The 12,308-nt window shown below is 35.9% G+C and overlaps 1 protein-coding gene across 5 annotated transcripts in view; it reads left to right on the top strand.

The window, feature by feature from the left end:
* EFL1 (elongation factor like GTPase 1) overlaps positions 1-12,308 on the top strand; it is a 64,488-nt gene that overhangs the window by 18,180 nt on the left and 34,000 nt on the right. For all 5 annotated transcript variants that reach the window (XR_015275975.1, XR_015275973.1, XR_015275974.1 and 2 more), the window contains exons 14-15: positions 508-683; positions 1,369-1,504. Coding sequence is in view for 2 of the 5 variants with exons in the window: in XM_086849608.1 (XP_086705734.1) it covers positions 508-683; positions 1,369-1,504 (312 nt within the window). In the remaining 3 variants the exon portion in view is untranslated. The remainder of the gene's footprint in view (positions 1-507; positions 684-1,368; positions 1,505-12,308) is intronic.

Raw genomic sequence — 12,308 nt, 5'->3', positions numbered from 1 at the left:
CGTGCTTGATCTCAGCTCTTTGAGTCGTTGAAAGGAGATGATGCTTCAAGGAGATGCTGTGCTGGAAACTGAGTAACTTCCAATGCCAAAGAGCCAAAATTGGTACAACAGTACTGGATTATGGGTAACAGTTGTGGAGGTTGGTCTTTTCTCAGAAGTAACAAGTGGTAGGAAAAGAGGAAGTGTCCTCAAGTTGTGCCAGGGAAGGTTTAGAGGAGAAATTTCTTGACCAGAACTATAAAGCACTAGAAGAGGCTGCCCAGGGAAGTCATTGAGTCTCTGTCCCTGGGGATATTTAAAAAATGTTGCACTACAGAACATGGGTTTGTGGTGGACTTGACAGTACTGGGTTGGACTTCATGATCTTAAAGATCTGTTTCAACTGGAACAACTCTGGGATTCACCACATGTGGCAATATAACATACAATTTATTTTTTTTTCCTCCAAATGATGAAGCAGAAAGTGTTTTTATGCTTAATAGCTTTTTTTTTTTTCTTACTGGTTAGGTGAAGAGCAGCAGCTCACTGGTCAAGGAGATAGCATGACCTCAAAGGCAGTGAAACAGGAAGCAGACAAGGAGTATTTCATTGCTTTTGCCAGAGTGTTCAGTGGTGTGGTGAAAAGAGGGCAAAAAATCTTTGTTTTAGGACCAAAATATGATCCTGCTGAGTCTTTGCATAAGGTAAGAGGTGACTGTGAACTGTTGCAATAACTTGGGATTATTTTGAAACACTGATGAAACACTTTCATGTGTCTCACTCAAAAGAGATAAAATTCAAGTGAATAATTCCAAAAAGTATCAAAGTAATTTAGGGAATTATGCTAATAGCTGATTGTGTCTGTTAACTTGTATTAAACTGTAACATTTCCAAAATAGTTTCAAGTACAGTGTTTTGTTAACTAACCCTGAATCCAGTATATATGTGTATATTTTGTTTAAACATACATATTTAATTTTACACACATATATGTGTGTATATTTTGTTTAAAAAAAAAAGTGAAGGAAAAAGCAATTCTCTGCACAATAGCATTGGGAAAAATTGGTGTTAAATGTTTTGAGATTCTGATCAAAAAGAATTTACTTCAAAACATTTGTTTTTTCAGTGATAATGAAAAATGAGGTGGAAGTAATACACACCTAAAATTAGCCAAATAAAGCATTATTTTTTATCTTCTCAGTAACATTCACGTGTTAGCCTGAAGTCTGGATTTTTGGGAGTGTATGTTGGTTTCTAACAGCTAAGGTTTGAGTTGAAAATGCTTTAGATTGTATTTTTAAACTTTGGAATGCAAGGAGGTTTTGTGGAAGAAGTTTTTATCAGAGCTAAGTGATAAATATCCAAATGCTGGTTTTGTGCTCTGTGTAGCTGTCATCCCAGTGCTCTGCCACAGATGACCTGCCAGCAGTCCCTCATATGACGTGCTGCACTTTGGAGAACCTCTACTTACTTATGGGGAGAGAGCTTGAAGATCTTGAGGAAGTGCCTGCAGGAAATGTTCTGGGTAAGAACTGGGATTTAATTTCCTAGAGCTTGAATCCTTATGTCGTCCAAAATACACTGAAATTGGTTTGATGTGATTAATAAATAAGAAAACTTAAATCCATGAATATTTTTAAGCATGTTGTATGTGCAAAAAAGGAATGTAGTGTAATTAAATTGGGATTTCTGTACACTTTGAATAGGAGAAAAGTAGGGATTACATTAGCCTATTATCTTCAGCTTGGATAATTGCCAGCAAACATTGCTGCCAGGAGTTGCCAAGGGCAGTAGTAAATTCCCATATTTCATAGATTTCAAGGATTATTTATAACATTTTCCCAACAGTGGAAATTCCTTAATGTGACTTTTCTAGTGATGTGGATGAGTGTAGTTTTATTTATGGGTCTGTTTGAACCCTGGTGCTAAAAATTACTTCTTTTATGGCTGTAGCAATTTTTTCACTTTCTCCATGGACAAAGTTGTAAAAGTCAATCTAATCATTGAGTTATGTTCTTTTGTGTCAGATTCTGAGCTGCTTTGCTCTAGAATGAGTACTGCCTGATTTTTAGAAATTTATGGTTTATATACACAGTAAATGGAAAATAGGTGTACTCTGTTAAGGTTGAAATTTATTTTATTTAGGCAGCTAACTGTGCTTTGTCTGCTTTATCATGGGCCTAGCATTCAGAACATGAGCAGCTGGTGAATTTTATTTGGAAGCTTAAGATATTAAAATTCTGAATTATATATGATTGTAGTTGACCATTTGCAGTATTAAAATGGTGAGTGTACCTGAGTTTGTGAGAGTGTGTAACTATCAGAGTGTGAGTGTGCCTGAGTGTGTGTGTGAAAATAAATTAAGTATATGGTCTTTTTGCTTCAAAAAATGATTTATAGTTTGGAAAAAATAGAGAAACCCATCCCAAAACACTTTTCAGTAAAAGTGAAAGGATGTAGTCTTTGTGTGTAGCAAACAGTAAATACCCCTGGAGATGCCTCCAGCAGAAAAAAAATATATTGTGAAGATTTTGTTACATCTTTAGTGTTAAGAGTTGGACCAAATTTTAAGAAAGGTTTTTGTAACCATCACATTCTACCAGAATTTATTGGTAGTATAATGCTGAAGGTTGCTCTTTAGTGGGGGTCTAACTTTTCCATAAAGAAATGTTTACTTGATTAATAAGAGTTCTAAATGGTCATATTTAGAATAATTCATTAGAATTTTAAGATAAGAATTCACAGTCCATTTTAGCCAGACTATGTTTGGTATTTCATCTTTCATCACCACGTCATTGTAAAGTGATCACACAAAGCAAGTTTTCATTTTTACCTGAAGCATTTAAGCTCAAATCTGTATGTTGGATTTTTACATCTAATGTAATTTTAAAGGTTTTTTTGGGTTTTTTTTAGACTAAAATTCCTAAATGCCTTTCTTTTGTTTTTCCCATTTTCCTGTAAGGCTGCACTGTTAATTTACATAAATTCAATAAGCTGTTTAATGATTTGATGATGATTTATCACACGTAGGAAACAATGCAATGCATTTATATGAAAGGAATGTATAACAATGGTGATGCAAGACTTTTATTATTCCAGTTAGCAACAGTGATTTCTGTTTGTAAGGCCATTTGTCTTCCAGCTTTAGTGCACACAGCAGTGATTTCTCTCCAGCCATATAAGGAGATTGCTTGTGGATTATCCAGTAAATTAAAGAAGCTTTTCTGAAAGCTCTGTGGTTTCACTCTGTATAATTAAGTTATTGCCATAAGGAATACACAGTTAATCATGACTGCCTATTTCCACTTTAATACTCATAATATAGATTTTTTCAGATTTTTTTCATCAGGGTTTGAGTTTTTTTGCTATTACTTATATGTTGTTTATTACAAGGGAGTATCTGCTTGGTCCTAGTAAGTGGCCTTTTTATCCTTTATACTAACTTATGCAAAGGTTTAGTGATCAAAGACAAAGATTGATACAGAGGTTGTTTTACTGAAGATGAGAAGATTTAATATCTTATTCCTTGTGCTCAACTAATATTTCCTTAAAATACTACTCTCCTTTTAATTGATGAAAATCCGAGATCAAAACACCCGAAGCTGAAAGGGCAATGAAGCATAGTGTGTTTGAACTGCAAAGCTGTTACAAACAGAATTTAAAAACATCAAATTGGAAAGAGATACTATGTCCTTGCCTAATACATGTAGCCATTCTGGAAACTTTGGGAAGTGATTTTCTGGTATTATTTTGAGTTCCTGAAAGTTAGGAGAGACAAAATGTTTTGCATTGATTAATTTGTGTTGCAAGTTTGCAGCTGGACTGTTTAGCCAAAAGCATTTGTCCAAGAGCTTGAAGCAGTATGTCATTTTCAAGTAATATGGCAAATACAAAATAGAGACCCTTCCATATAGCTGTTTCTAACTCAGAATTTTTCTTTGTAAACTTGTGACTACTATGCATTTTTGTAGGCCTTGAGTAGGAGGTGAAATATGATTGAAACCAAAAAGTTCTTTGGGACCAAGGGTAATAAAGTCTTTGTTATAAATCTTTGTTTAAAAATTATTTGTCAGACTATCCTTTGAAAATAATAAAATCCTTGTCTTAGACAAATACACCCAGTTTGTAGAATCTGTAATATAGAAGGATTGTTACTTTCTCTGAGAGCTAAAAAGGAGTCTGTGAATAAATTGTCCTCTGAGAAGAGAGTACTCTCTTACTTTTCAGCTTTTTATTTGTCACCTTTTTCCCCACCAGCACCTCTGTGAGACGTCCTGTGCCAGCAGACAGGATATTTTACTTTTTAACTGGCACTGCAAAAATGTGCTTTGTACTCCTTTGAATGAACAGAGACCTTGCAGGAGGAGAATCTTGTTACTAGAGCAGCAGATGAGGTTAGATTAGATTAGGTATGTGCCCTCAGGTTCCAAATAGCACTTGCATTGAATTGAAACTGCTGAATGAAAAACATGGTAGTCATTGGAATGGGCCATGAAAGTATCTTCAGGTTTAGATGGGAAATATGGGAAGTGTTGGTCCAAAAATCAATCATGTGCCTTGGTGCACTGTTTCAGGAATGGCTTATTTTCCTCTCTCATGTCACATGCCTTTGCAGGGTGTGCTGAATTCAAACCTCCCTGTGGGCATCAGCTCTGAGTGTTCTGGGAGTGTGACCCTGCTCTTACCAGTGGTCCACCTGCATGTCCTGACAGCCGTGCTGGCTGGCTCTGTGTCACTGTGTCCTGCCTCCAGGGCCGTGGCAGTTTCTATACCAGCTTCCCTTGGGCTGAGGCCTTGTTACCTTAGTAGAAACAGTGTTCTGCTCTGTAAATTCTAGCTAGGTATACCAGAACCATGCTTGAATTCCAAATGTGGGAGTACTCTGGACTTGCAAACATTAAATGCGACAATTGTGTGTACCACCCAAATCCCTATTTCAAAATAATTGATTTTTGATTCCAAGACATCTCAAGCACAGTTTGTGCTCCCTCTTCAGAAAACTGCCTGAATACCCATTGGAAAGAAAGTCTAGTGTCATAGACTTTGGACACAATATGTGCTGTTTTGACAATACTGTCCTTCTGGAACTTTTAGGATAGAAATGGTACTTAAATAATATATTCCAAAGCCTGCTTGTCTGATGTATGTTCTTAGTGACACTAAAATTAACACTTGTCTTTGTTTCCATAATATCATCTGTGCAAATAGCAAACTGCTCTAACTGTAGCATGCTCCTTAAAGGCCTGTCCTTCTTTCCTACAGCAAAAATATAACAGAGAAAGGAAGTCTTAATGCTGACAATCATTGGGCTGTTCAAAGGTTTTAGCTTCTTTAATTTGGTGAGCATTATCATAGTTTAGGTTCTTGCTGGAACACTTCCCTGGGGAATATCAGTGGCACTGGAGGTTCCTGCTGCCATGTAGACATCTCCAGAGGTGCTGTATTTGACAGGAGGTGAGCCCTGGCTGTAGTGTGAAATCCATTGGTCTTCAATTTGATTATCATGGCTCTTCTTACTAGTGCTTGGTTTCTCTTCTAAACAGGAAAATTAGAAATGGTTCAGTTAGAATACGTTAATTGATTTAGTTTGGATGTTGTATGTAAGACCTTCTGTTTGCTAAGTAGTGTTAAGTGTTGTTTAACAAGCTGTAGAGAGTGATAATGCAAGTACACAAATAGAAGAATTAACACTACCATAAACAATTTTTCTTTTTCATGTTTTTGTTAATGAAAGTTGTGGGGAACAGCACTTATTAGATCTTTCCATGAAAGAAAAAGATGTTGCTTGTTTACCAGGAGGCAAAACAATAACTTAAATTGAAACAGTGTTGAAAGCTCCACAGAGTTGATTATGATATGCAAGTTTTAAATAATTTCAATTATGTTTCTATGTTAAGAAAATTTAGTCTAAATTAAAACTCAGTCTCACAGCAGTAAGTGTTTTGAACTATTAATAAGTCTGAATTAGGAGGAATGCAAGAAGATGGGATGGTTGATTTGCTTGTTCCCGTGCAAGAATCTTCCTCCCTTTATGTATATAAATACATTTATTTATTTATTTACTTTATTTATTTGCTTTAACCAGTCAAAGAAAAAGTACAATTACAGGAAAAGCATCACTTTGTAACAATTGTGAAATTCTTGTGGTTGAGGACTATAAAAAGAACTGAGTGATCCCTGAAGTGACAAAGGAAAAATCATGAGGCAATATGTGAGGAAAAAGTAATCTGGGCTCATAAGTAAAGATTTAACAAGTGCATGCCCTCCAGATGCTCAGAATAATGCTTCCTTTTTTCTCCCTCCTTTTTTTTTTTTTATTTTTCTTGCTGCTGTTCCATAATTGAAAACAAAATGCCTATTTTGTTCTCTGAAAAAAAATAAAGGGTTGTTGGAGGTAGTGTAAAAAAGTATTTAAAAAATGGGGGAAAAGAGATAGTGTTTGTTTTCTGATCATATCATGCACAGATGAAGGGCTTAGCATTCCTATACTGGATATTGATTACCATTTCTAAGTAATGTAAACAAGTGCTGATGTAAAAACCAGCACACATTTTTGAGAACACTGTTTTAGGTACTTGTGTAAGTGAAAAATCATTTGGGACTTTTTTAAAATTGGCTCAGTTTCATGTTTGTACTGAATGAATAATTGAAGGATCATTCAGTGATACATGTTTGTTAATTGGAGTAAAATTTGTCACGAGGCATGTTGTGCACGCACACATAGGAGTTCAGAATGACATGCATCTGAAGTTACTGATCTGTGTGCTCCTTTTCATCCACAAGTACCATAACAATGGACTTGTGTTTCCTAATGTACAAAACCTAGATTTTTCTTAGAGCTGCCTATACAACTATTGAAGTGCTTTTTGTGTCTTGTTGAATACTGTTAAAAGCAAAGCTTTTCCCTTGCCACTAGATTTGTTGTGCTTTAGTGTAGGGCTCATAGGAGGCTAGACCATTTCCTGAATGTTTTCAAATGCAGTTAGCTATGTGAATATCAAGTGTTCTACCAAATTGGGAGCATTTTGTTATTTAACATACCAAATGACATTGTTAGAAGCAGGAATCTGGAAGTCCCTCCTGTTGCCAGCTCACTGTTAAGACTTCCTACATGACACTCTGTTGTGTACCTTGGTGTTTCCATTTCTAAAATGCTGGTTTTCCCATACAGTGTTCTTTCATGTTTTAATTATTTATAAAGCACTTACAGGATTCTTGACTTGGGAACAATGTGGCACAGGAACTGTGTGTGATGATGAATTCATAGCTCTGGATTTTTCAGTACCTTTCTGGAGATGGATGCCATAGAGCTGCAGTAGCATGGAGAACTGGTGTGAAGGAGTACAGCTAACCTCATTACAAGGTGTCTAACAAGCATTTTATTCCTTTAGGACTTCATTGAACAATTTAGGAGCTTTTAATAAGCAGCCTCTGTTAAGAGCAAAGAGCAGCTGCAAGCAGCAATGCCATTTTAAAGGCCCAGAATGGCTTTCTAGGCCTGATGCCAACTAGCAGGCATTACCACCTTCTGTGAGAGCACTAGGAACAGGCCTGCTGTTCACCAGCCTTGTATTTCTGTGCAAACATTTGGTGGGCTAATTTCACTCTCTGAATCACTAATGTGATTATTTAAAAAAAAAAATAAAATAAATAAAATCAGCAGCTTGAAGTGATTCCAGCTGCAGGGGCTTTCTCATCTCAGCCTGCTGTGGTCAGTGAACGCAGGAGGGCAGTCTTCCTCCAGAATATTACTGAAATTAACCCAAAATACTGAATGAAACAAAGAAAACTCAAACCTTTGTCTTCAGTTTTAGAATACTTAGTTTTTATCTCTGCCATCTTACAACGTCTATAAAATAGCCTTTTAGGGCTAAAAGTAGCCCTTTAAATTTGATTTTAGTAAGCCAGCACTGTTGAGGAAAAGCTATATAATTGAATGTATTTTATTGTTGAATGACATTTAATCTCCCTGGACTGTTGCATTTACCTGACACCATAGTATTTATATTCTTTTCTTACCCAGTTAGCGTTTTATTAATAGTTAAATTGTTGAAAAAATTGAGTATGTTCAAGTCCTTTCTTTGAGCTAAAGACATAATAGTTAATCTGTTGTTTGGCCTCTTTCAGAGCTGGAAACTGAAACCATTTTCTTTAACTCTATTTTTGCCATAGTGAATTTAGTGCCTTTGTTGTTCCTGCTCTTTGATGTGTATGCTTCTAACAAGGCAGGCTGAGAAATTTGTATTGCTTAGAGGGCAGCATAACATGACATAGTGCACAGCTAGTGAACTAGCACCAAATGAAATTAGAAGTGTATTTTGCTGATGATCTGCTGAGTTTCCTTTTCCCTGTTTGCCATATCATTTCATGTGGTTTATTTTGGGGGCTTTGACGTGACAAACTTTATTGCAAAAGAAATAAGTGATTCATTACCATGTTTTCTAATTAATATCAAGATATCACTTGAGAAGAAAAAATACGCAATGTCTTAGGTCAGAGTTCTAGCACTGTGTCTTTATTATGTCATTGTTTTGTGTTTTTTTTGGTGAGTCTTTTTGGTTGAGCTTTTTTTTTTTGGAGAATCTAAATTGCTTTATGAGTATCTGTATTTTTGCTGTTTTTCTAACTAAACCATATTAAGACTATAAAAGGAAATTGTAAGTGTAGTAATCCTTTCTGAAGAAAAACACTTCTAAATTTTCTAGTACTTCTGGAATGTTCTCTGCTCTAATTGTCAGGAGTTGATTATGACAAAATGTGTTTAGTCTTTAGTCTTTACAAATGTGTTTAGTCTTGCCACTAAAATACAAGGGGATTTAACATCATATTTAAAAATTTGAACTGTATAAGACTATTTAAGCTCAAGTCATAATGCTTTCATCTATGCAACAATGCCTGTAAATTTGCTCTTGACCCCTGCTGGATTATTATGTCAAAAAAATGCAAATGATTGCGTTTTTGAGGAAAGGGGAGAATGCAATGAAACATTCCATGTCAGTTTTATAGCAACTTTCAGTTTTTATAATCTCTAAAAACCGAGCTTTTGTGTGAATGGAAATTAGGTTTCTATATAATTTCCCTTATACGAGGCAAGCACTCCTGATTCTTTGGGGTTTGTATGCAGACAGCCACTTGCTGATGCTTGAGGTTTCCCAAATAATACCAGAAGGAAAACTGCCCAGACTTGTCGGTGTTGGTTGTTGCTGCTTGTGTGCCTGTGAGCAGCAGTGGGACTAACAAGAATCAAGACAATTTCATAGCACTGCTGCTTGAAGGAGCTCAGAGCACAGCAGCAAGCACATGCTCTGCAGATACTTAATATAAACATCTAGAAATAGAGTGGGCACAGGGTCTGAGGTGCAGGCAGTTGTCTGTTTATCATCCCAGTGTTTGTTGCAAAAAAAAGTGATTCTTGGCCATGATTTGTCCAATGCCTATTATCACACTGCTATTCATTGTTCAGAATTCAGGGCCAGTGTTAGAGGGGCCTGACTCCTCTTGTGTCAGAGTGGACAATTGACTCCTGGACAATTGCCCTGGGAGGCAGGTGTTATTCAGCCTTTCAGTAGCTCACTGTGGGTTTAGGTCAGATATTACCTGGCTTATCTCCAAAATCTCCAGATCTTCTGTGAGTGGTTGGATGAGTTTAATTTTGGAAGTCGGTTTAAAATTAAAAGAAAGGGATTTCCCCCAGAATTTCACACTTACTGTCTTTAAGTCAGCATCAGTGTACTATTTTCAGTCTCTCCCTCTATGAAAATGCATGTGAAAATAAAGGGAGAACAGTTATCTACAGAAATAGCCATATTTATTACTTGGCTAATAAACCTCTTTTCTTATACTCTATGAATAGAAGAAGTTAAAGCAGTTAATATCATCAGTGTTAAATAATAAAACTTAAGGAAAAGTTTTGAGATTATTTGCTGAGCTCACATCTGCAATGTTGCATTTGGGATTTTTTACAGCACACTAAGATACCTCAGTGATCATTTGGGGAAATGACCTCATGTTTTCATTTGAAGAGCCTGAATGCTATACCCCTCAGTCTCCTTATAAAAATTGCTTGGAGCATGCTTTTTTTCCTTGGTGTGTTGTATTTTTTTAAAGCCAGTATCCTCTTTAAAACTAGAATGTCAGCATTTTTTAGTAGGTGTCTGTAGTGTAGCTGTTTGCTCCCTCCTTTCCTCTGTTGTGGTTCTAAGGCAAACCATCTAACTTGCCTTGATTGGTGGAAAGTCTCTAAAGAGACTTTAGTATCCATTACTAAATGAGGATCTATATTAGAGGAACCACAGTGACTTCAGGTTTTTACTCAAAGTTAATGCATTCCATTTCTAAGAAAATCCTGCCTGTTAGTGCAGCTTTGAAATGCTGTATCAAGAGTGGGAAACATCAGTTTGGGACATCAGGGCATTAGAGTAAATGTCCCAGAGATTCAGCAAACAGGCTTTAGTTGAGGAGTTAGTGTTTGAGGCTCTGTTTTTAACAGAGATTATTAATCAGATAATTTAAACAAATTATGTGATTTAACAAGGCTCTGTATTTAGACTGTGTAATTGAACCTTTTATCCCCCTGTACAAAATGGCATTAGGCTTTTCTTCCTTCTGAATTAAATATGCTAGAGAATTGTCTTTGCAGAAGTTGGTGCTGTAGAACTCAAACTTTCAGAAACCTGTTGTGAAGGATCATTTCCTTTATTTAATGTGACCATGGGTTTTCTAAAATTCAAACTGAGAACATTCAGTGTCATTTCAGAAATAGGTGCAAAATAATCACTTTAAGCACAAATGAGTTTGAAAATACATGCCTTTCTACGTGTAAATTCATGTATAGTCATTCAGACATGAAAAGGACACCATAAATCACATCTGTTAGGAATGTGTCTAATTACCAATGCAGAAAAGAAGTTCTATTCTAAAAGGATTTGGGGTTTTGCAGTGTTATTTATGGAAAATACATCTCTCACTACTGTGATGGCATACGTGAATCAAATCCTGACATCTTCAACTGGCTATTCCTTTATTTGTTTTTGGCAGGTAAAGTTCCGTTTCTATCAGATGAATGAAGCTGCAGCTTCATTACACAGGTAGTCAGTCCATGTACTAAAAGGTAATTGTGAAATGTGGACATTTGTCAGTATCAAGTCATAGTATAGTTGGGGGCAGGTAACTAAATACAATTTTAACTGGAGTACTGCCTCATAGGTGTCATTTAGGCTGGACTTTTATTCAAGTGTGCAACGGCAAAGACACAGAAGGGTGTAAAAAATGACATTAAATCCTAAAGCTGTCCACATGGATAATCGTTGTTTTCTGTATACAGAGATGTATTTCACATGTGTGTGCACTGCTGTTGCTAACACAGCTTCTCTCTTGCCATGTCTCAAATACAGTCCTGCTCCTTTATCCTTTGCAGTCTCTAACAAGACACCTAAATAACTGAAATAATTGTATTAATGATAGAAAATACTCTCACACTCCTGGTGTTTATCACTGCTGAAATATGCCATGTGTAACACTTGGGGCAGGGGAGGAGAAACCTGGATCTAGAAATTAGTTTACTTGTCTCAAACTGTTACCCTCTCTGTGCCCTGAAGTGATGGATAAATAAACATGGTTTTCCTAGGCTTTGTTAGTTAAATCTAGTTTGTTGCTACTTTTGTATAGTTCTTCACATCTGAGCATTTTCTTCTAAATCTTTTCCTTTTTCAGCTTTCCTACACCAGGAAGCTGTTCTCTATATATGCATTTTTTAGCAATAAAAAATTTACAATTCTCTTCAATATCTAATCTTCTCTGTTTCTGTATAAATTCTTTTCTAAGGTTCTGCAAAATTGAAACTCCTTTAGGTGGATTTGATTGAATAAGGCTTTTTCCCATGGTTATACTTTGAACAAAACAATTCTGAAGAACAAATACAGTGATTTTCTGTTTTTCACTGAGTTTCAGTTTCTTGAAACATATGTACAACAAACATGTCTGACAAGAATTATATTTTAATTTCTATGTCAAATATCTCAGTATTCAGGTCATCTGAGTTAAGATGATTCCTTGACAAGTTAGGGTAGTTAGAGAATTATCATGCAGTTTTCCATGTTTCTTTACAAGAACCAGCTATACCAGTTAACTTGTTTTGTCATTAAACTGTTTTCTTACTCCCATTTAATATGAAGCCAGAGGGCACTGTTTTTCATACAATACAGAAAATGCTGCTGTTTCAACTTTGTTTAAGTTGTGTGAAGGTCTCATATGGATTCACAGTACTGTTGGTGTAGTGAAAACTTTGGATTATGGTTTTTAATGTGCATTCCTTCATGCAGAAAATCTAC

Source organism: Cyanistes caeruleus, chromosome 13 (genome assembly GCF_971803275.1).
Source record: "Cyanistes caeruleus chromosome 13, bCyaCae1.hap1.1, whole genome shotgun sequence".
Lineage (NCBI taxonomy): Eukaryota > Metazoa > Chordata > Aves > Passeriformes > Paridae > Cyanistes > Cyanistes caeruleus.
The sequence above is the reverse complement of the archived record's forward strand: the minus strand, read 5'-3'. Positions and strand labels throughout refer to the sequence as shown.